This window comes from Lathyrus oleraceus, chromosome 5, assembly GCF_024323335.1.
Source record: "Lathyrus oleraceus cultivar Zhongwan6 chromosome 5, CAAS_Psat_ZW6_1.0, whole genome shotgun sequence".
Classification (NCBI taxonomy): Eukaryota; Viridiplantae; Streptophyta; class Magnoliopsida; order Fabales; family Fabaceae; genus Lathyrus; species Lathyrus oleraceus.
In genome coordinates, this window is record NC_066583.1 from 11,022,999 (window position 1) to 11,047,067 (window position 24,069).

The 24,069-nt window shown below is 37.1% G+C and overlaps 1 protein-coding gene and 1 long non-coding RNA gene across 2 annotated transcripts; one reads left to right on the plus strand and one right to left on the minus strand.

Annotated features, from left to right (window-relative positions):
- Positions 1 to 797: 797 nt before the first annotated feature.
- Positions 798 to 2,001, minus strand: LOC127084117 (uncharacterized). The gene has a single exon (XM_051024509.1). The coding sequence runs from the start codon at positions 1,860 to 1,862 to the stop codon at positions 897 to 899; it is 966 nt and encodes a 321-aa protein (XP_050880466.1). The 5' UTR covers positions 1,863 to 2,001; the 3' UTR covers positions 798 to 896.
- Positions 2,002 to 5,281: 3,280 nt separating this feature from the next.
- LOC127084567 (uncharacterized) lies at positions 5,282 to 7,259 on the plus strand. The gene is made up of 2 exons (XR_007788748.1): positions 5,282 to 5,969; positions 6,083 to 7,259. It is a non-coding gene; the product is annotated as an uncharacterized LOC127084567 (long non-coding RNA).
- Positions 7,260 to 24,069: the final 16,810 nt, after the last annotated feature.

Consider the following 24,069-nt stretch of genomic DNA (forward strand, 5'->3'; position numbering starts at 1 on the left):
CTTCGTTAAAGTACACAATTGCCTTGAACAAAAATTGAGATGTTTTTCTTAACCACGTATGACCCTTATTTAGACAATTTTGAATTCATTTTGAATCACACAAAATAGTTGTTATAATCAACGGTTGTACAAAACTGTCAACAAAATTTTAATTATTTATTCAAAATTAATTAACACAATTGAAATTTTCACTCATCAACAATAAAATCTATTAAATAACGAATGTTTTAAAAGAATATATATTATTTGAATTATCAAAATTTTCTACTGTAATAAAAAAATTAAGTTTAGATAAAGATATAAACTTTTTAAAAAATTCAGCATGCCCCGCAAAATTAATAAAATTTTGAAAAGGATAATATAGTATTATTGAAATATGAAATGATGTCTCCTTTTTATATTTTTCTTATAAGATTAATATTTAGATGAAGATATAAATATGAAATCGATATTTTGGTTAGGTGATAAATATGAACTTAAATTTGTAATAATGAATAGGAGAGATAGATGATCACGTTTTGTTCCGCATGGCTCCCGTCCACCGCCCACCCAACACCATCTTGCTGCCGCACTTATCGGGTAACTTGCTTATATTTCCTTTTTAAATCCCTAATTATATTCTTTATTCAATAATTTCCTTCATTTCATTTTTATATTCCTTTGAAATTCTACTTTGTTTTTCAGCTTTGACTATTTTTATGATTCTTGATTATTTACGGCTATTTGTAGATATATTGTATAAGGTGTAATAGGCCTAATATCCATGATAGAAGGATTTTGGAACGGGAAACTAATAAAAAAGTATCACTTTATTATTGCTATACAATTACACATATAATTTCCATGTACAAGTGTATCTATATCACTACAAAATTTTGATCCACATAAAAGTTGTACTAATTGTTGAGGATATTAAGAAGTGAGACTCTGATTTTGATTAGACGCCTAAACAGAAACTCAAGTCCTTCTTCAATGTCTTGAATGCATGACTCCGTTTTCTCCAAGTGGTTTTGCAGATCATTGATGCCTTCAACTTTTCTAGTCTTGCTAAATAAGAAAGACTGCAATGCTACATCCACTTGAGCAAATTCACTTTCATCTGTCAATTGTGAACAACCAACTCTTTTTGGCTGAATTAGTTTGGAAATGGAACCCCAGCTGTTTGACTTTGATTGTGTGGTGCCTGAGATAAATTGCAGTATTGTTTCAAATGTAGAAAGTGTAGCCACTTCAACATCTTGTAATAATCTAATCAAAGCTACTGTTTGATGATCTTTGTCTGTAGATAACATGTTGCAACTTTTGGTATTAACCTTCCTATTTGTCAAGGCTTTGGAGATGGCTTTTTTCACAACCTTTCTAGATGTTAAGAATTTCTTAGCCTCTACAGTGACCTCCGTTCCACATCCTCTTCTTCTTATGATAGATTGAAGTTCTCTTGTGCATTCTTTTGTATGAATTACAGCATCTTTCGCTGCACTACAAACATCTAAGAGCCTTAAGGATCCACCCAAGAGGTTATTTACCCAATTTTCTTGATTCTGATCATGGATAAGTGCTTCTTGAGTAAGTGGAAGCTGAATCAAATTTTCAACACACTCGATCAAATCTCTCAAGCCATCATTCTTATGACAAAGCAATGATGATGAGGAAATTTCAGTTGAAGACTTTAATAATGTCTCCAAATGTTGGTTGCATTCAAGAAAGAGTGGGTGTGGTCTAGAAGGCAAGCTGATTGAGCGACCATGGAGATTGGATTTTGTGTTCAAAGGAGAAGAAACTGCCATTTCCTTTTTCTTAAGGAAGAGAAAGACAAGCCTTGAAATGAATGTTGAATTGAGTCTGTTATTTTGCAATGGCATCTTCTCAATATATATTATAGGTGTTAGGCGACATAAGGAATCACATATCAATGAGGGCAACTAATCGAGATTTGAATTCAGACATTATTACATAGAAGTTAGAGCTGTGTCTCCTCCATGGAATCTCTCCCAACTCATACTCTCTCTCATTTGCATGATTATAACATTTTCAATGCAAACACTTCACCTAAAATGTGTTTTAATAAGAAACAAAAAAAAAACATAACCATTTGCACGTGTGCAGTACTGCTGCGATGCTAAAGCAACAACTACAAGTATTGTTAGGCTTGTTTCTGTTGGAGGAACATGAATCACACCATCCATTTAAGTATCTGTAGAAATCCTTGATCTGCTCATACACATGTACTAGATCAAAAAAGATCTTAACAGGTTATTTATTAATAGAATTGCTTCTCATCCTACAGACACATGATCCATTTTCCATGTTCGTGCACACCCATCACATCCATGCCCCTTAGAGTTTACAATTTGAGTTTTTATTATATCTTATGGAAGATGCTATATTCACGTGATTACCAAATTTAAAATTGAGGGATGATTTGGGAACCAACATTGAGCAAACACTGCTGTAGTAATAGTGGAAATTGAAAATAAATAAAAAAGTGCTTCTTGTCTCCTCTAGTTATTTGCTATATATTAAGAATATATACACTACTAGGACGCCGCGTTCTATTCTCATCTACTATAGCTATATTTATTTTATGAGAAGAAGAAAATGCAGTTGTGGTAGAAACAAATCCCAAAAGCTCTATGCATAGTTGCAGGCACAGCTTCTTTGTCATCATCTTCAATAACTTGTAGGGTTGCAAGAGAGCATGATAAGCTGCTCCAAATGACAATAGCTCAACAAGCATTGACAGAACAAACAGGTTGATCATAAAGTATTAGATGGATCTATGAGACTCTTGGATATTTTCAATACAATTAAATATTGTATGGTACAATCAAAGGATATCTATCATGTATGAAGTTCAGTCATTAAATATATTAGGATTCTCTGCATTTTAGAGTTGTGCATTGAAGATATAGAAAATGGAGTTCATCACTAATTAGAGTTTTGTTCCAGACCCATAAAAGAAGAAGACATCTCATCTCCACCTAAAAATATTAAAACATTATACATGAATCACCTCTCTACCTAATGTAGCGGAACTCTTAATTTTAGGAATGAGAGTTACAAAAATCGAGGAAAAACTATGGGGAAGAGATGCAAAGTAGTGGAACTCGTTAAACATAATCCTCACATCAGTTCTCAAAAGATCCCAAAACCTCTTGAAAAAAGACAAAATGAAACTATTAGGCTCCGAACTTTGTCCCCACCAAACTGGGAAACCATCCCATCTAACTCCTCAAGTTGGAAGGGAAATGTTATGGAAAATTATTCTCCTCGGAGAAAAAACTCAAAGCCATCCACCCCATCAAGTCTAGGGAGGCAATATCCAGTTCTTTAAAACCCTATGATAAACATGAACAAACCTCTTACTGAATCTCAGTCACTCCCTCAATCCAATCCCCTCCTTTCTTAAGATCTAGATGATACACTGCAAGCGTACGACAATATCGAAGTAGTATAAAAGATTTATCATTTCTACAAAGACCAATTACAAACTCAAGTAAAACTCATACCGTTTGCAGAAAAATAGAAAAGTTTGACAACACCTACTTGCGTCAACGTGTTGTCCTATCTTAAACAAATTTTTTACCATTTTCGTCGGTGAAATTATTTATTCAAGAGCTATTTTGGCACTTTTTGAATTGAGTCCAAGACACTTACGTCGTCTCGAACTCGATTGTCTAGAATTTCACATTCGAATCCCACCTCACATCCTTCCGATGTATTCCGATGTATGAATGATATCTAAATTATGTTTACTTTCGTAAAAATATCTAGATAAGATAACTTGAAATCTAGAACAAGTTGCACTTATTTCTTATAATGAAATAATGAGGAGTTTACATGAAATAATGCATAAAACAGTCCATGACCCTTAATCCCAAAAAATCTACTCAGACATAGCAACCAGTAAAACTATAAAAGCGTATATGCTTAGTGTTCTTTTCCCTAGGTATTCAGCATTATATATCGTTAAATTATATTAACTTCCTCTGTTGTGCCTGGAAAACATAGAGAAAACCACAAAACACACTAGAAATCAATCAAAACATGATAAAAATTTAATAAAATTTAAACTAGAAAGAGATAAAATAATGTTACTCAAACTCCCTCGTACTTAAACTATTTATTGTCCTTAAACAGTTTACTCAAATAGAATTAATCTAGGACAAGATCATTTTGCATAGAAATTTTTTTAAAACACTTGCATAGATACTCGTATTGAAATTCATGATCCCCTCAACCTAAGGATATTTTATTTACTACTCGATCGGTCTTAAGGGTCTTGTAAGAACTCAGTCTAGAGTCTTCAAAGAAAATAATTCCACTATAGATTTGAACTTAAATCTATGTACCTAATTCTTTCTCTTTTCAAACACACAACTAATCATATTAAGACATTTGTTATTTTCACACATAATTCACAACTCACATGCATTCACTTTGACCGAAGAATTTTTAGTATTATTACCTTTTTTTGGTATCGCAATGAGCTAATTGTGCTAGTCATTCTTTAGTTTGTACACACAATGCGTATTTTCACTTTTTTTTTCTTGGCATTGAGGATCAATAATTTGTTGAAGTGAATAATTTGGTGAGAGTTATCCAACTTAGTAAGTGCAGTTGCCTTTTACTATCCATTTTTCAATTTTTGTTTTCCTCAGTCAATCAATACACATCGTACACGAGAAAAATAATGTCAAACAAAATTATGCAAATTACTTAAAAATTACATCATAATAATAGAGACTATGATTCAAGTTAAGTTAAACTAAAATCAAATCAAAAGACTCTAGGTGTTAGGACAAGACTGCTTTACTGAGTTTTTCCTAAAGTCCTTAGTCTTGAGTTTTGTTTTTATTAAATTTCATAATTTCTCAATGCAATGAAATTACAATTTTTTTATTTAATTTTTAACATCTATTCAAATAGTTTAAGTTATGGAAATATAGACCAACAGCGCAACACACAGACAAACAAAAACAAACAAACAAACAGAAAATAAATAAATCCCTATACTTGAACTAAACATTGTTTCCAATGTAAACAGTAAAAGAAAATGGAGAGAGAAAGCTCAGTGCTTTACAAAAAAGATATAGAAAATGGCTTGACTATGTTGCTCCGCTTATACGCTTTACCCCACTTCTGATCAACATTTATTGATGCATATCGTGTGGTAGGAGGTGGTGGTGAGTGGAATTGTTTTGTGCAGTTTCTTTTTATTCCAATAAAAATAAACACGCCAACAAATTAAATCACACAAGTTTGTGGGTTCCCTCTCACATAGAGTTTCTTTTAGGTTACTTCCTTCAAACGTGAATTATTAACATTTTATTTAACAACTTTAGGGCTCCATTTAAACATATCCAACCATTTATCAAACTTTTTGCCCTTTTCTTTCTTTTTCTTGGGAGGGGGTTTATTTTTGAGGTCTCGTGGTAGAGGTTTATTTTTCACTTTTGGAAATGCCTCGTATGTTAGTCCTTCAGATCGGAGGGTAGGATTTTCATCTGACAATCTGTCATAGGCATTAGCTTCTCTGTTTTCACCTTCCTTCTTTGTGAATTTTCTCTCTTTGACATCTTGATCAGTAATGTTAAGACTAAAACAAGAGTCTTTAAGGGAAGGATTTTTCATTTGTTTGGCTAAAACAAACCCAATCTTCGCATCCCATACTTTAAAGGTGAGCTTCCATTTTTTTACATTTATAATATCACCAATTGTAGCTAGGAAGTGTCTACCTTTCAACTCTTAACCAATTTTCAGAATCACATCAAGAAAGTGATGAACCCTAACCTCTAAAACAAAAATTAAACGATAGAGGAGAAGAATCAAGTCATTAAACCTCGGGGCTTTGATTCTCCATTGCAAGAGCTACATTTTGGTACACGATTCAAGCAAGACAGAGGTTTGTCCTGGAAATTGTTGAAGATGATGAATGTGCAGAGAAAAACCAGAAAACCTTTAATCTGGTGAGCTATCCAATTCCTTGCTAAAATGCTCCAATCACTTTTTGTTCTTCCTTGAATATAGTGTAAAGATCAAAACTGGACTATTGTTGTTGTTGATTATATGTTGAATGTAGCAGTAGCAAAAGGTGTACTAATGCCGTCTGGAGGTCTTAGCCCAATTGATGGCAAGCTTCAAGGTGAAGCTTACTCAAACAGTGGTGGTAAAGCTTTGGTGAGGTGAAATAGATGAATTGAGAGAGTAGAAATTCGGAGTTTGAGTGATGAATGAATGATTATTATGATTATTTTTGAAGATTGAAGAGTGTGGTGAGTTTATATAGATGTATTGTTCTAACCTTCAGGCACTTTTCCAGGAAATGATGGTTAGAAGTTATGGCAGCAGTTAGTGTTAGATGATTTCATGAGTAAGTTGGTTATGAAGTTAACAAAGTTATTTAGCTGTTAAATTATTATTTCGAATTATTATTGAAGTGATATTTAAGGGTTGTTATGACAGGTTGGTGAGGCTAGGATTAAAGTGAGTTAGTGTAGTTCAAGTATTGGTGAATGTTAGTGTAGGAATGCTACTATTTATTGTTGCATAATGTGTAGGAATTGGAACTGGTATGAAACATTGGAATTGGGACTCTGATGCATTATGCAGGCTAAAATTGCAAAAAAATAACAGATGTAACTGGTTACCATGTTTTGAGTACCAAAACGAAAACATGTGTTCTGATGTGTTAAATGAGACTGAACAAAGCAAGTGTAACCAGTTACCATGTTTTGAGTAACCGATTACCAGCACGAAAAATGGTTTACTGGTGTGCTGAGTGCAGGTGTAACTAGTTACCATGTTTTGAGTAACCGGTTACCAAAACACAAATTTGGTTTTCTGCAGATGCTGATATAGGTGTAATCGGTTACCTGTTATTGGGTAACCGGTTACCAACACAAAAGTTGGTTTTTCTCATGTGTTTGGGGAAATGGATTATGTTACATGTTTTCCATTAAGCATTATCCATGAAGATCCGGCAAGACATGTGGATTTGACAACGCATGTGGACTTGGAAAGGCATGGATCCAGGCTCTTGAAGATGTTTTGAAGGCTTGAAGGTTTAGAAGCACAAGAAGTGAAGTGTCTTGAAGATGAATAATAAAATAGACCAGGGTTTAGGATAGTTGGCTTGGGTCAACTGTTTGACCAAAAAGTCAATAATTGACCAAAAGTCAATTGTAGGTCAAAAGATGAAATTTTGTATGTAAACTTGCAATTTGGATCTTTTTGGAATGAAATGGATTTTCTTGAAATGAATGGTGTATGTAACTTGTGTTTCAATAAAGCAAGGTTTCCTTCCAAATTTACATCTCTAAATATTTGAATTTGCCTTGGATATGACTTTGAGTGAACCTTGAATTTGAATCTCTTGATCACTTGAATGAAGTATTATGCCATGAATCAAGCAAATCAACGCCCAAGATAATCACTAAGTAACCAAAAGCATATACCAAAGATTAGAGTTCCACAAACTTGATTCACAAGGAATGAACCAACCATCACTCTTGTGCCAACATCACCTTTGATTCCTAATTAGCAAAACCCTTTAATCAATGATGTTTATTTGAAGAATGAATTTGTACATGAATGCATATGGCATGAGTATGCAGATGAATGATGGTACTTGTAATAATTGTCTCTTGTAGAGCCTTTGAGACTTATATTAACCCAAGTAACACCTCCTTTTATGTGGCTTTGGAAACTGGAGAAGAATTTCCACCAGTAGTTTAACCCTGATGCTTTAACACAATGTTTGGGACACATGTCCTAACAAACAACTTTTTATCAAGGGTAAGAAGCCCAACCTTTTTTATTAGAGTTTCTTGAAGATTCAAAACTTTAGGATGTTGTTTCAAGATAATTCTAGTGATCACGCAAGGAAAATTTATAAGTAGCTTCACAACAAAAGTATCAGCATGCTTCATGGTCTACTTAAAAACATACTCTCCAAAATTCAGCTTAGTCTTGTTCCAATTGGAAAGATCATCTTGGGTAAGGAAAAACTAATGCTAGAACTATGATTAATGGGTGCCCAATTTGTTGCACCTATACTCTTTAGTATGGTATCTTTCACACTTAATTTTCCACAAGAGAGTAACCCTTTGTTGAGCCATTGTTTCACTTGCCCATCAGTGATTTCTTTAGCAATATTATCAATGGATGCAACTTTTTCAGGGCCTGATGACTTTTTTCTTGCCAAGTACTCATTAATAATGGAGGGTGGGAACTTCACACATTTCCCTATAAAATAAACCTTCTAATACTTCAGTCATCCTTCAACATTGCAATCACTGGTTAGGTTAATAATGAACTCCTTGACCAGTTTCTCATAGCAAGGTACAATGTATGAAATAATCATCATTAATATGGCATCCTTCAGTAGATTCATTATCTCTTTATATTCAAGGACATCTTTGTTCGGCTCTCTTTCAGGAGCAATTCTTCTTTGACACAAAAACTTCCACTTTTGCACGCTTTCTTCATAATGGAATGAAACGTTGTCCAAGGGTGCAACAGGAATTTTAATAGGAGTTCTTTTTCCTCCAATTTTTCTCCTAGAAGAGGTCACAATGTCTAGGACTCTACTTCAACATTTTTCTCAAGTTCACTTAATTGAACAATTTTTCATTTGAGAGGCTTCATCTCAGTGGTTTTCTCTTCTACTTTTCTTCTCTTACTTACTACAGTCCTTTGAGGAGTTTTCTTCTTCATAATTTCAGTGTTTTTCACGTAGGTTTTGGGAGGAACCTCTTTCATTTTATCTTTCTCACTATCATTCATAGACTTATCTATCCTTTTCATTACTTTAACAATAGGTGTTTCATAAGACTCGGTTTCTTGATCTACACTCACCAATTATTTAGCTACAACTTTCTCTTGAGGCTTAGAAATACTTTCAATAATCCTCTTCACGATATTGGCAATAGGCACATCATCATCTTCATCAACTTGATCAAATTTCACACTCCTTTTATTTTGAACCTCAACCTCTAAATTTTTATGGTTTTCATTGAATATGTCATCAGCAAAATCTTCAGAGGAGACATAGTTATCATTGAAAACCTCACCAAGAAGCTTATCAATGATAGGAGTATCAACAGGATGACCATAAATCATGACAAGTTTGTCACAAGGGTTTGATTTTACTTGTGGTTCATCAGTGGATTCAGGTGGTTCACCAATTGGAGCATATATGGGTTTAGCATGTGGTTCACTGTCATACCCCAAAATTCACCATACCCCGATACAATTTTCATCTGATCCATGACCCTACTGCATATGCATACATTCATTATTTCTAAAAAAAAAATTATGTAACCGGTTACCCAAATCATGTAACCGGTTACACAGACCAAAAACTGAATTTTTGGCCATTTTGGGACTATGTAACCGGTTACCCAAATCATGTAACCGATTACACCTGCGCAGACAGCAGAAAAAGCTCTGTTTTTTACCCAATGGACCTTTTCCTTCACCCACTTCGACCCCTTTGCTTCCCCTATAAATAGAGCACTATCCTCACTCATTTTTCAAGCTTAGAAAGCCACAAAACCTCTGCAAAAATCAAATTCAAGCTCCCTCTTTTCAACCTAAACCCTAACTTACCCAAACCCTCTTTTCTTCTTTGAACCACCCAACCACCATGTAAAAATCCACCATTTCCACACAACAACAACAGTAGCAAACTTCTAACCTTCACTTACATAATCATTCACCACCACCAATAAACATACACCTTCCTTCTCTTCCATTTTTCTACCACAACAACCATAACCACCCTCTTCCAAGCTTTTTGCTTCATTCTCAAACCCAAACACAACAACAACCTAGTTTTGACACCACAATCTTGGTAATATTTTGAACTCAAACTCCTTGATATTTTTGGTTTTGTTTTGTGTTTGAAAATGGATTTTTACTCTTGGGTTGTATTTTGAGAGATATTTGAGTCAACTTTGAAACAAGTGGTTTTTGTTGGGTTTACACCCTTTTGGGGATTTTTTGCTCTTACTACTTTTTATCCACCATTTTCAATCAAACTTTATTTCTTGTTATCATTTATATTTATTTGGTTGATGAGATCTATTAGATCATGACTATGGTTTTTTTAGAGTTGATAAAACCTTCAATGTTTCAAACCTATTAATGATTGATCAATAGATCCTTCATGATACTTTGAGGCATTGATAGGTTGCCTCTATTTCAACCATGTTTGAGTCATTTGATACATAGATGAAACCATTTCCTTTACATTTTTTCTTGTTATCATTCAATATTTATTGTTGACTTGTTTGGTTGATGAGATCTATTAAATCATAGCTATGGTTGTTTAGAGTTGATAAAACCTTCAATGTTTCAAACCTATTAATGATTGATCAATAGATCCTTCATGATACTTTGAGGCATTGATAGGTTGCCTCTATTTCAACCATGTTTGGGTCATTTGATACATAGATGAAACCATTTTCTTTACATTAACTTGTTATTCTATTTGCTTATTGTTATTCTACTAACCACTAACTACTAACTACTAACTCCTAACATTCACATTATTGCACTTTACTTCCTTGAAATTTATTTTATTGTTCATTTACATTCACTAACCATTATTATTGTGATATTGTCATTCTTTATCTTGTGATTTACTTTTATGTCATTACCTTGTAATTTACATTCAAGTACTCATTATCATCGTCATTGTACAAACTCGCCATGCATGTTTATTTACTTGTTATTTATTTTATTGTCATCATACATTAAAAATAACAAAAACATGATAAAATATAAAGACCAAAAATATTCACTCCACTCTTAATCAACTTGGACTTAGAGGATTTCATCTTAGGACCTTTGCTTGGAGGCTTTCTTTCACTCTTTGTGATACTTTGTAAACATTTGGATTTTCATCCGTAACTTACATGCATGTTGTAAGAATGGCATCATGGCACCACCTTAGGGGGACATGTTTGTAAGACCATTATCCTTTTTTTAGCTTAGGTCACTTTTGCACACAAAAGGCTTTCTCTTGGGCTACCTTACAATGAGACTCTTTAATTTCTTGTTGGTTACTTTGCATTCATGTTGCATAAGCCAAATTTCATAATCAAAATAAAACAAACCCTTGATTCAACGTCAAGTTGCATTTTTATAATCAAATTCAAAACACTTAATAATTATGATTATTATTGTGCGCCACGAGCCTTAACTGGTGGAGAATGAGTGAGAATGGAGCATTCCTACCCTTACTCTGATTGTTTTGGACGCAAGACGCTTGTCTTGTTGTCTAGAATAATCACCTCCACCCATAGACTTTAGTACAATATAATCACAAACATTCATTTCATAAAACCCTTATTCAAGGTAAAAACATTACAACTCATCAAACTCATTTTTTGCGCCTTAGGGCATCATCCCGAAAACCCTTTTTTCAAAGGTAAAATAAACCAACACACAAACATTTTCTACTCCGAAATACGGAGCTCTGATTCCTCATCCCCGAATGAGTGATACGTAGGCACAAAGGCCACAATCCTTGGCGAGCACTATAATAACAAAAACACCCCTTTTCTTTTCACACATTCTTTTGAAAATAAAACAATAATAGATAAATCCCATGTATGTAAAACAACCCAAATGGTTCCCATGGATTACCATGGACGTAAGGGGTGCTAATACCTTCCCCTTACGTAACCGACTTCCGAACCCAAAATCTCGGTTGCGAGACCGATTCCTTATTCTCTTTTAGCGCTACCCGTGTGCGTATCTTTCCTGAGGGTTTTATCGACTATTTCCGCTCTCCTCTCCGATAGAGGTAAACAAAATAAAATTCGGTGGCGACTCTTCTGACTTTGCCTCTCTTTGGCATTCTCTTTAGTCCCGGTTTCGTTATCGTGAAATCCCGGTAGCGGCAGCTGGCGACTCTGTTGGGGAGACCAAAATTCCCTAAGCAAGTCTAGCCTAGTTTGGGTTGTTTCTCTTTTACGTACGTGCAGATTTTATCTATTATCTTTTTTGTATATATTGCTTTTGTTGCTAACCTGTGCATATTTTCTTTGTTTACCTGTTGGTCCGAAACTTTGGTTATGTGACGAAGAATTTTTGGAAGCAATAATGATTGCAAAGGAAAAACCTTGTGTGAAAGACTCTCCACCCGAGTCTGAGAGTTTGCTTGAGATAGGAGAGGTTGAGTAGTATTGATCCGCGAGGCGCCTTCCTCGTTAGGGTCGTACGAGAACCTCACTTAGTGGTAGATTCTCTTAAGGGGATTGATGACCGTCGTGCTTTCGGCGTAAGCATCTTTTCTTTTACTATAGTCAATGACCCTAAGACCCCTTTTAGAACCTTTAAAACTATGGCTAACCTAGACCGATGGTCGCGTAGTATAGGCCACCGAGGTGCCTTCCTCGTAAGGGTCGATACGAAGATCTCACTTAGAGTAGATGACTTTGATGGAGCAGTCGCCTGGCAAGTAAATTGACATAAGCGGATGAAAGTCAAGGAAGTCCATGACTCTAGAGGCAGTGTCTTACACCCAATTTTCCAAAAGCCTTAGATCACACAAAGCGAGAACCTTAGTTTACTAAGCAGTCATTAGTAACTCCATACTTCGTCACGATGGTCCAAAACCATGAACCCATGCCTAAAAACCTGTGGAAATATTCTCACCCATTCATTCTCAAATAAACATCGCATTCTGTAGCGGTGTATTCGTTACCATTGGAGATATTGACTAAATCCAAGGTAAATCATACAAAGTCGAGTCGCCACCGCACTTCTATTTATCCAAAGGAATGGTTAGAAAGCGAACAAAAACCTAAAAGTTTTACAAACAAAACTAGTAAAACAAACAGAGATCTGGGTAAGGGGGTTGGTTATGCAATGGGAAGGTGTTAGGCACCCAAAACATCCTAGGTACTCCTAGGGAGCCCTTTTCACACTTGTGAAGGTTATTTGTTTTGTGAAATTTTTTATTTGTGCAAACATGATTGAAGAGATGAGAGAAGAATATACAAGTTTATTTATATTTTGTGTTTGGATGGATAAACCCATTGCCTACGTACCCTCTTATAAAAAAGATTAGGATCAAAACCTCGTAGTTCGGGTAAAAAATTTCAAAACAAATGAGTGGATTGATTGGTCCAAAAGTCTTAAGGTCTTTTGTTATCAAAGGGAGAAAACTCAACCTACAACCACAAGTCCACCATGTGAGGATAGCTTCAACATGCTAGTGAGGGGTTAACCCTATAATAAGCATGGAAGGCTCGTTGTCCATCACTAAGGACAAAGGTGAGTATTACATCTACCACAAAGATAACTCAAACTTAATAGCTAAAGGTTATGAAAAGATTTGATTAAGAAGTGGACATTGGAACCACAAAAGAAGTTTGAATGGGTTATATTTACCAATTAGAAGTATATACAAAAGTGGTCAAAGTTGACTTAAAGATTCAATTCAAAATGAGTGTTATGAAAAGAAAGTTTGAAAATCAAAAGCATAAGGCTTAGGTTTCTAATGTTGAAAACAATAGTCAAATGTTTGCAAAAAAAAGTTTTTGGCTTGGGTTAAGATGGAGAAATGAAGAAGAAGGGTTAAGTCCTAAGGTGAGGGTTAAGAAATGCAACCACACTAGGAGTTCCTCTCTTGAGATCATATAGATGATCCAAGTAGAATCCCATCCTTTGGAATAAGCAAGCACAAAGCATAAGCAATCACACAAGTCTCATAAGAGATCCTCAATGCATCTTGGTATCTTCCACATGGAATGAACATGGTAATGATCTTCAAATTAAGCTCAAAGGGAAACTCCTAGTTCAAGAGCACACACGTCAAAAGTTCACAAGTAAACAATCATCACACACTATATACATACAAAGAGGCTCAAACAATGGGTGGGCTTTAGTCAAGAGGGGTCATATCAACCTCGACAAACAAGCCAAACTGTAATGGGTAATCAAGTGAGCTCTTAACCACTAACATTGAAAGTTAGGGTGAAGCTGATCAAAATGGTAATGAGGATGAGACCTCATGCTCTTAACCCTGGCCTGGGTGAGCTCATGACAAAGAAAGCGTGGGGATCCAGAAAGTGGGATCCTATTCCACTTGACAGACACTGGACAAAGATCTTGGGTACATGTTCAGAAGCATCAGCACGTAGTGCGAGCATAAAGAACGACTCACTGAATAACGGGGGATTGGCTACTAATCCCTTTTATCCGTCAATTGCCTCAACTCTTGGAGGTCTTATCAAGTAACACATGCCTCATCTTGGAGGTCTTTGGCACAATTGTAAACAAACACAAACAGAGCCTCTGAAGGAGGACTTGCCAGCAAAATGCCTGCCAAAAAGGTGACAGGACTTCCAGACTACATGAAGTAAGAAGATAACTACCTAAGTGGTGTGTCAACCATAATCCAAATCTTAAGCAAAAGCAAAAGCAAGCAAGCAACTAAGGTACCTGTACAAAGACTAAACAGTTAATATTTCAGTTATAAAACCAACAGACAAACAGTGAATCCTTCCAACAATTACACAATCCAATGAACAATGCCCAAGCATTCAAATGAACTTATGAGCTCAAGCATATCACTTAAAATCCTACAAAACAAACACAAGTTAGAATTCAAATCATTTGCATCTCACAAAGTGAGAACAAATCAACCATCAATGCTAAGTGTCCAAACCTGAAACACAAAACAAGGTTAGTTCATGTACAAAACACTAGTGTAAAGACTAGATTCAAAACCAACTCAAATGACCAAAACAGAATCCAATCTTTTACACAATGCACATTCAAACACTTCACAAAATGTCCTCAAAAGGACCAGCATCAAATCAAAAATCAAATGCCTCAAATGATCTATGTAATGCAATGACCAAGAAATGTGCACAAAGTGAACTTCCAATTTAGAAAATTCACATCAAAACAGAAATGCATGTAATGACTTTGATATTTTTTATGCAAGTTTCTCATGTCATGAACAAACAAAATGCAAAAGATCAAATCCAGAAAGGTTCAAATGATATATGAACAAAAATGCAACAATTCAATGCCAAAAATGTGACACAAATTGTCACATTATATCTCCATGTGTCAAAAACAATGATAGCATATGAGAAAAATTCCAAACCAGTGCTCAAAAATTCACATCATGTATGAACATCAAGCATGCAAAAAATGGGATCAATTGGCTCAAAGATGAAGATTTCACAAAGCATTGAAGGCAACATATCAAATTAACACCACATGGATTCAAAAATCCACACATCACAAACCAGACATCAACAATTCATGAAAATAATACCAAAAAAAACTAGACATTCATACAAAACTAGGAAAAAAAATTGGAATTAATTTGGATCATTTTTCTATTTTTTATGAATTTTCTAAAATGAGCAAAACAAATGAAATAAACAAATAACAATGGAGGGAAATTCAAATATTTGAAATAATCCAGAATAAACATGAGCCATCAGATATGGCGCGCATGGTAATCAAACGGATCAGATTCAAAAGGCCAAAATGCCGCGTTTCATTAAACGCGTTGGCATGCACGGTCAGCATTTCAACGCTCGAGTGGCTCAGTCAAACGCATCCTCACCAATCATTCATCCACGCCAGCGCACACGCAGCATCCACATGGAATCACACAGTCAAACCCTAAGTACACCTCAGACGCCGGAGCTGTAGCTCCGGTCGTCTTCCCCGGTGAGATTCCGGCGACTCAGGCACAAAAATTTCCAGAAATCAATGAGACCGGTACCATTCGAGCCGTCCTTCAACAAGGAATCCAAATATGCTAATGGATCATCCTAAATCATCATGTATTTTCCAGATCGAAGCAAAACATTTTCATGATCAAAACTTCCAGTTCATCATACAACCTCAATTCTCAACCAAAATCAAATCTAAACATATCTACGTGCTCCACTAGTCAAGACCTACACATCTATATCATGAAAACAGGAAAAGGAGATGATGAATTTTGAATCACCTGAAATTGGAAGCTACTGAATTCGTATTCTCAAGTGCTCAAAAACTCCAGATCTACTCCTTTGACCTTGCCTTGAAGCTTTGTGCAAACAGGAACACTTGAAACCACTTGGATCTACTTCAATTTTCAGATTCCATCAACATGCTCATGTACATGAACTGCTCGAATTCTGGCTCAATTGATCAAAACAATGGTTGATTCTTGCTCAGAATTGCATGAGAATCAAGAATCTCAAAAAATATTTGGTGTTTGTGTGGAGAAAAATGAAATTCGAAGTGAGAGAAAATTGGAGGGATTTTCAAATTTCAGATCTCAAATGCTTCTGTTATCGTTGTTAGGATTAGGGTTTGGCTTATATACTCCTTGCTAATGATACTGAAAACCAATTAAGCCATTCATTAATCATGATTAGTGAGAATTGGATCAATTTGCAAAAATGCAAAATTGGCTAGCATGGCCGTAATTCACGTGCACATGCTCATGTTAAGCTTGGAATTCACTCAAAATCATCCAATGGTCATGCTTGTAGTGCTTGCTTGCTTGCATCTTAAGCCAAAAATGAGTAATGAATATTTTTTTCAAAATGCACATGTGTGAAATAGTGAGTATACAAGCCATGATTCCTTTGCACAATTGAGCCAAGTGAGGTCATTTTGAGATGACTTGGTCATGAGGAGCATTTTGCAAAAAGAATGGACCAAATTGGAGCATTGTACCAAAAGTTAGGTCATTTTGAATTTCCATGCACACCTTGTGATCAAATGACCATAACTCATCAACCATTCATCATATGGACATGAATTAGGACTTTTTGGAAAGGGGAGACAAAGATCTAAAACTTTCATGTTCACCAAAAATCCATTTGAAACTTCTTTGATGTTGACAAGTCAAGTTGAATGTGGACCAAAAACTTGCCAAATTTGGAAACTTTGAATTACAGGTCATTTTCCATTTTTAGTAACTTTTGCCATGACCTTTGAATCTTCAAGATGGATGTTTAGAATGATGAATATGCTCTATTTGAACATGTTTGAGGTGTCTCACTTCATTTCCCCACCTCATAGCCTTCAGTTGACTACACAGTTGACTTTTGGTCCTCAGATGACCTTGAAATGCTTTGATGAACTTGAGCCTCTACCACTTGGGGAAATTGCTTCAAAATGAAACCCTAGCTCATGTAAGCTCCATATAATAATCATGTGGTCCTCATCTCAAGAAAATACCTCATCTCTTGCACAAAAGGATCTTCTTGAAGCCCTTGACCTGGTGATTGCTTAAGCTACAAACAGAAGATGTTAATGACATATTTTTGTGCTTTTGATTAGTGAATAAAACAAGAAAAGCAATGATATAAAATTCAAGCATACTTGGTGATCTCAAACCACTCACAAAAGATCCCTACCCAAAGGGAAAGGAATCCAATATGCTCAATGATCCTTGAGGCTATGCAATGCAATGCTATGAAGCCATGAGGGATCTTAGGGAGAAAATTGGGGTCTTACAGATGCCCCTATTTAAGGTCATTCTAGCCGGAGAAGTGAAGGTTAAAATCTTCGTCTCGACAAGGTAGAATGGGCTTAAATAATAGCAAAGAGACAAATTTGGGTCCCTAAGAGACCTCATAATGCAAATGTATGTATGCGAAACAAGCAAACTCTGTGGGGATATGTGTCCACAAAGAAAGAACATCCAGAGAAACTGACAATCCACAGGAGTAACATACTCATAAATGGAACAAAGACTCTGGGACTCTCGTGGGGATAAGAAAGAAATGCGTGAGCCGGTCACGACTTGAAACTTGGGGAGTAAAGGACTGAAACCGCGTGAGCAGGTCACGACTCAAAACTGGGGAAAAGAGTTTCCAAAGGGAATAAATCCGTTGGAAAGATATCAGCTGACTCAAAGATGCATGTGTTGGGGAATACGCCAACACAGCAAAACTATCCGCAATGGATACTTCGGATAAAAATTCGGACTCAGACTGGGGAAAGATTCGAACAAAATATCCCTGCCGGGGAAAATGCACGTATTGGGGAATATGCCAACACAGCAAAACTATCCGCAATGGATACTTCGGATAAAAAATCCGGACAAAAACAATCCACTAAGGGACTTCGTTGGGGATGTCTTAAAAAAGACTCTCCTGGAGAAGCAGCGGGATGAGGTGTTACCGGTTACTGGGTAACAAGCTCAATGAGACATGTGATCTGATCACCGGTATAAGGGTGAGAGAACAACAAGCTCGGGAAGAATGAATATCTAAGACCGGTATAAGGGTGAGAGATATCAATCAACCAAATTATCTGAGGAAGACCTAAAAGGTATATTTCAACTCAGGAAAATCTGACTCCACAGGGGACAAAAGTCATAATAGGGAGCAGAAGGAAGGAACACCAGGGATACCGGTTACTGGGCATATAATAGGTGACCAACCAAAGCGTGAATTGGGGAATATTCCCAAAACACTCATCATCCAAAAAGAGGGCAGAACGCAAACTCGATTATGGGATGGACATTCAATTCCACAAAGGGAATATGAATCTTACTCGACTGGGGAAGAACAAAAGGCTTCAACCAAAGAGTGCATGAGATATATTATCTATTACCGTCAGAACATAGATAATATACTCGCATGGAAGATTATCCACAACCGGTTACTGGGTTAATAAAGGATAAATTGACCGAAAAGAAAAGGCATCGGGATACCAAAACTAGGTATATAATGATGACCAATTCAGGAGAGAAACAATCGTTACCAACAACAACAGGGTAAACGAAAGATGACTCGCTGGGGATAAATTGCACAAACAGAGCAATTATCCAAGAAAATGGGGGGAAAATCAACACCGAATATTGGATGAAGATAACCGTCAAAGAGGGGATTACATCTACCGGATACTGGGTAGAAAACCACAGAAAAGCAACCGTCATCGATTAGGATGAACACAAGGTTAACTCTGCAAAAGGGTAGGATGAATATTCGATTCCGCAAAGGGACACGAATCTTACTCAACTGGGGAAGAACAAAGGCTTCGACCAAAGAGCGCATGAGATATATTATCTATTACCGTCAGAACGTAGATAATATACTCGCATGGAAGATTATCTACAACCGGTTACTGGGTTAATAAAGGATAAATCGACCGAAAAGAGAAAGGCATCGGGATACCAAAACTAGGTATATAATGATGACCAATCAAAGGGAGCAACAAACATCACCGGAAGATGGTAAATGAAAGAGGACCCGCTGGGGATAAAATTGCTTAATCAAAGCAATTATCCACAAGAAGGAGGGAAAATAGGATTTACAACTACCGGTATAAGGGTAGAAAACCACAGACTCCGTTGGGGAGGGAAAAAAAGGATTTACAACTACCGGTATAAGGGTAGAAAACCACAGAAATAGGACTTACAACTACCGATTACTGGGTAGAAAGCCACAAACTCCGCCATCAACCAGGATGAACCACAATGGTTAACTCTGCTAGGGGATGAAAGAATATTCGATTCCGCAAAGGGACACGAATCTTACTCAACTGGGGAAGAACAAAAGCTTCGACCGAAGAGCGCATGAGATATATTATCTATTACCGTCAGAACGTAGATAATATACTCGCATGGAAGATTATCCACAACCAGTTACTGGGTTAATAAAGGATAAATCGACCGAAAGAGAAAGGCATCGGGATACCAAAACTAGGTATATAATGATGACCAATCAAGGGGAGCAACAAACATTACCGGCAAACGGTAAATGTAAGAGGACCCGCTGAGGATAAAATTGCTTAATCAGAGCAATTACCCGAAAGAAGGAGGGAATATAGGATTTACAACTACCGGTATAAAGGTAGAAAACCACAGAATTCCGCTGGGGAGGGAAAAATAGGATTTACAACTACCGGTATAAGGGTAGAAAACCACAGAAATAGGACTTACAACTACCGATATAAGGGTAGAAAGCTTACAAACTCCGCCATCACCCAGGATGAACCACAATGGTTATCTCTGCTAGGGGATGAAAGTAGGATTTACAACTACCGGTATAAGGGTAGAAAACCACAAACTCCACTGAGGATAAGGTGAAGAATCATCGATTACTGAGTAATTATTCATTTACCACAGGGAAACACCAAAGACAGTCACAAGAGGCCAATTTAGGATCAAACCAAAAAGGCAAACTGAATCAAGACTCATCCTAATGAGGATATAACTCAATAGGGGAACCCATCCCAATATATGTGTTGGGAGGAAACAGAAACAACCGTCGTCCACGAGGATATAACTCAGTGGGGAATGCGGAAGGAAAGATAAACACTTTCTGCTTAAGGGGCTGACTCTATATTGAGAGATCAGACACACACATCTACTTGGGGAAATATATCACCAACTAGCAGGAGATAACAAACAATAGATATATGGCAAAAAATACAACATGAATATCTGAATGTTATGATCATGCATGTATATGCGTGATTTATGTATGATGAATGCTGACAAACAGACATATCTAACACACACAGGTCCAGGAATCAACCACCCGGTACTACATCTCAAAAGAGAAAGTCAGGATCACCGGAGAATATCCAATCTGCCGGGGATCAGAGACAACAAAATCTCTGCAGGGATGAATCATCAGTCTCAGCTGGGAAAAAAGTTCATTGCACAGGCAGAAACTGCCACAAAAGCAACTCTATTGGGGAATCCATCTGAGGGAGATAAAGGGAATCTGGTGATCTGACACCAAGTACCAAACTCACCAAGGAAATCACACCTGCTGAGGAGAAAATAAAACGCTCTTCCGCTGAAGGGGAGAGTGGTGAACATCTCAACAAGCATACCACTCGGGGATGGACCAAAAGTCTCAGCTAGGGGAACAGAGCTCAATGCACAAGTAGAATCTGCCACCCAAACCATTCTACTGGGGAATCTATCACAGATAAAATCCACCACACCCACAACTCCGCTGGGGATCAGAGATACCAGGAAACAACAATATCTCTGCAGAGGATAACATCATCATAGATAAGATCCAACACACCAACAACTCCGCTGGGTATCTATCTGAGGAAATGAAGGAATTCTGGAGATCAACCACCAAATACCGAACCTTCCAAAGAGGACACATCTGCTGAGGAGGGAAGACCACTGCTCTGCTGAAGGGAGGGGAGGTGAATAACCTCAACAAACACTCTGCTCGGTGGGATAAACCACAAAAGGCAACGGAGGAAGAGGATACAAGCATGCCAGGGATATGAACAAATGTCTTACCCTATTGGAAATCATGCCACCCTTGGGAGAGCACTGAGGATCTCCTAAGTATCCTTTCATCATTGTGAATGTTCACTTTGTTAAAAAACAATTTATGAAAAATTTGTTTATTTAAAACAATGATATTTTTCTCAATTAAAACATGCAAAACATTTGTTGAATAGAAACGAATAAGAGTGCAAATAATTGGATAAAGGCTCAAATTTATTTGATGGAATGGTAGCCTGCAAATGGCAAGACTCCATAGATCTTTACAAGTTTGAAATTGGTGATATATATTGGAAAAGGGCTACATTGAACATAATGACCATTTCTCCACCAATTCCGAGTTCGATGTATTCGAAGCTTTGGTTGACGATGAATGAACAAGAATCTCTGACGGATGACAGTTGTAGAACACAGTCTTGTCAAGATGCAGTTACTTGCCAAATCCCTAATTTTTTCCTAGATTGCCCCAGGATGAGGTACTCAATCTAGCGGGATGCATATATTCATTTTTCATGTCTCTAACTTTTGCCTGGATCGCCCTTTCGGGTTTTCAATCCACCGAGACGCTCTTTTTTGCCTAAGCCGCCCTTTCGGGTTTTCAACTTAGCGAGCTATTCTGTTTTTATTTTTAGGCGAAGTATTTCTTGACTGCATCTGAATTCATAGGATGAGTGAAATCCTCCCCATCCATAGTTGTAAGTATCAAAGCACCGCCTGAAAAGGCTCTCTTAACAACATATGGACCTTCATAGTTTGGAGTCCACTTGCCTCTGGAATCGGGCGCGAAAGACAAGACTTTCTTGAGCACAAGGTCACCTTCTCGGAACACACGAGGCTTGACCTTCTTATCAAAAACTTTCTTCATTCTCTGCTGATATAACTGACCATGGCACATGGCAGTCAATCTTTTCTCTTCAATCAAATTCAGCTGGTCATAACGACTCTGAACCCATTCAACATCAGTCAACTTGGCCTCCATCAAGACTCTCATTGATGGGATCTCCACCTCTACTGGGAGTACGGCCTCCATGCCATAAACAAGAGAGAAAGGGGTTGCCCCTGTTGAAGTGCGGACAGATGTACGATATCCATTCAAAGCAAATGGCAGCATCTCATGCCAATCTTTGTACGTAACAACCATCTTCTGGATAATCTTCTTCATATTCTTATTAGCAGCTTCAACAGCCCCATTCATCTTGGGTCTGTAAGAAGAAGAATTATGGTGTGCAATTTTGAATTCACTACACAACTCTTTCATCATCTTGTTATTCAGATTAGATCCATTATCAGTAATGATCTTATCTGGCACACCACAACGGCATATGAGTTGATTCTTGATAAACTTCACGACCACCTGCCTAGTCACGTTTGCATATGACGCAGCTTCAACCCACTTAGTGAAGTAATCAATTGCTACGAGAATAAACCTGTGTCCATTGGACGCTTTCGGCTCTATCATGCCAATCATGTCAATTCCCCACATGGAGAAAGGCCATGGTGATGAAATCACATTCAGAAGTGTCGGGGGAATATGAATCTTATCCGCATAAATCTGACACTTGTGGCATTTCTTCACATACTTGCAGCAGTCAGACTCCATTGTCAGCCAATAGTAGCCTTCTCTCAACATCTTTCTAGCCATGGCATGTCCATTGGAATGAGTACCAAATGAACCCTCATGGACCCCAGTCATCAACAAGTCTGCTTCGTGTCTATCCATGCATCTGAGCAGAACCATGTCAAAATTTCTCTTATAAAGCACTTCGCCATTGAGGTAGAAACTACCTGACAATCTCCTCAAAGTCTTCCTATCTTTCACAGATGCCACAGGCGGGTAAACCTGGTTCTGGAGGAAACACTTGATGTCATGGTTTGTCATCTTTTACTTCTTCAACTGCAAATACGTGAGCTGGTCTATCCAAGCGCATCACGGTGATATTGGGAACTTCATTCCAATATTTAACCACAATCATTGAAGCAAGTGTAGCAAGAGCATCTGCCATCCGATTATCATCTCGAGGAATATGATGGAAGTCAATTTCAGTAAAGAACGTTGAAATCCTCCTCGCATAATCTCTGTATGGAATAAGACCAGGCTGATTCGTTTCCCATTCACCCTTAATCTGATTGACAACAAGGGCCGAATCACCATAAACATCAAGATGCTTTATCCTTAGATCAATACACTCTTCTAATCCCATAATACAGGCCTCATACTCAGCCATATTATTCGTGCATTTGAAAGTTAGCCTTTCTGTAAAAGGAATATGTGTGCCTTGAGGAGTAATGATTACTACCCCAATACCATTTCCGTACTGATTTACAGCGCCATCAAACACCATACTCCATCTGGAACCAGGCTCTGGCCCTTCATCGAGTGTAGGCTCATCACAATCTTTCATCTTCAAATACAAAATCTCCTCATCTGGAAAGTCATACTGAACTGACTGATAATCCTCAATCGGCTGATGTGCCAAGTGGTCAGCCGAGATACTACCTTTAATAGCCTTCTGAGCTCGATACTCAATATCATACTCAGATAACAACATCTGCCAACGGGCAATCCTCCCAGTTAAAGCAGGCTTCTCAAATATATACTTGATTGGATCCATTCTGGATATCAACCAAGTTGTATGATTTATCATATACTAGCGTAAACGCTTAGCGGCCCAAGCCAAAGCACAGCATGTCTTCTCAAGCATTGAGTATCGAGACTCACAATCAGTGAACTTCTTACTCAGGTAGTAAATGGCATACTCTTTCTTTCCTAATTCGTCTTGCTGACCAAGTACACAACCCATTGAGTCTTCAAGAAC

What these genes read in the sequence shown, in the direction of transcription:
- LOC127084117 (XM_051024509.1), bottom strand. Translation starts at nt 1,862, where the DNA reads ATGCCATTGCAAAATAACAGACTCAATTCAACATTCATTTCAAGGCTT.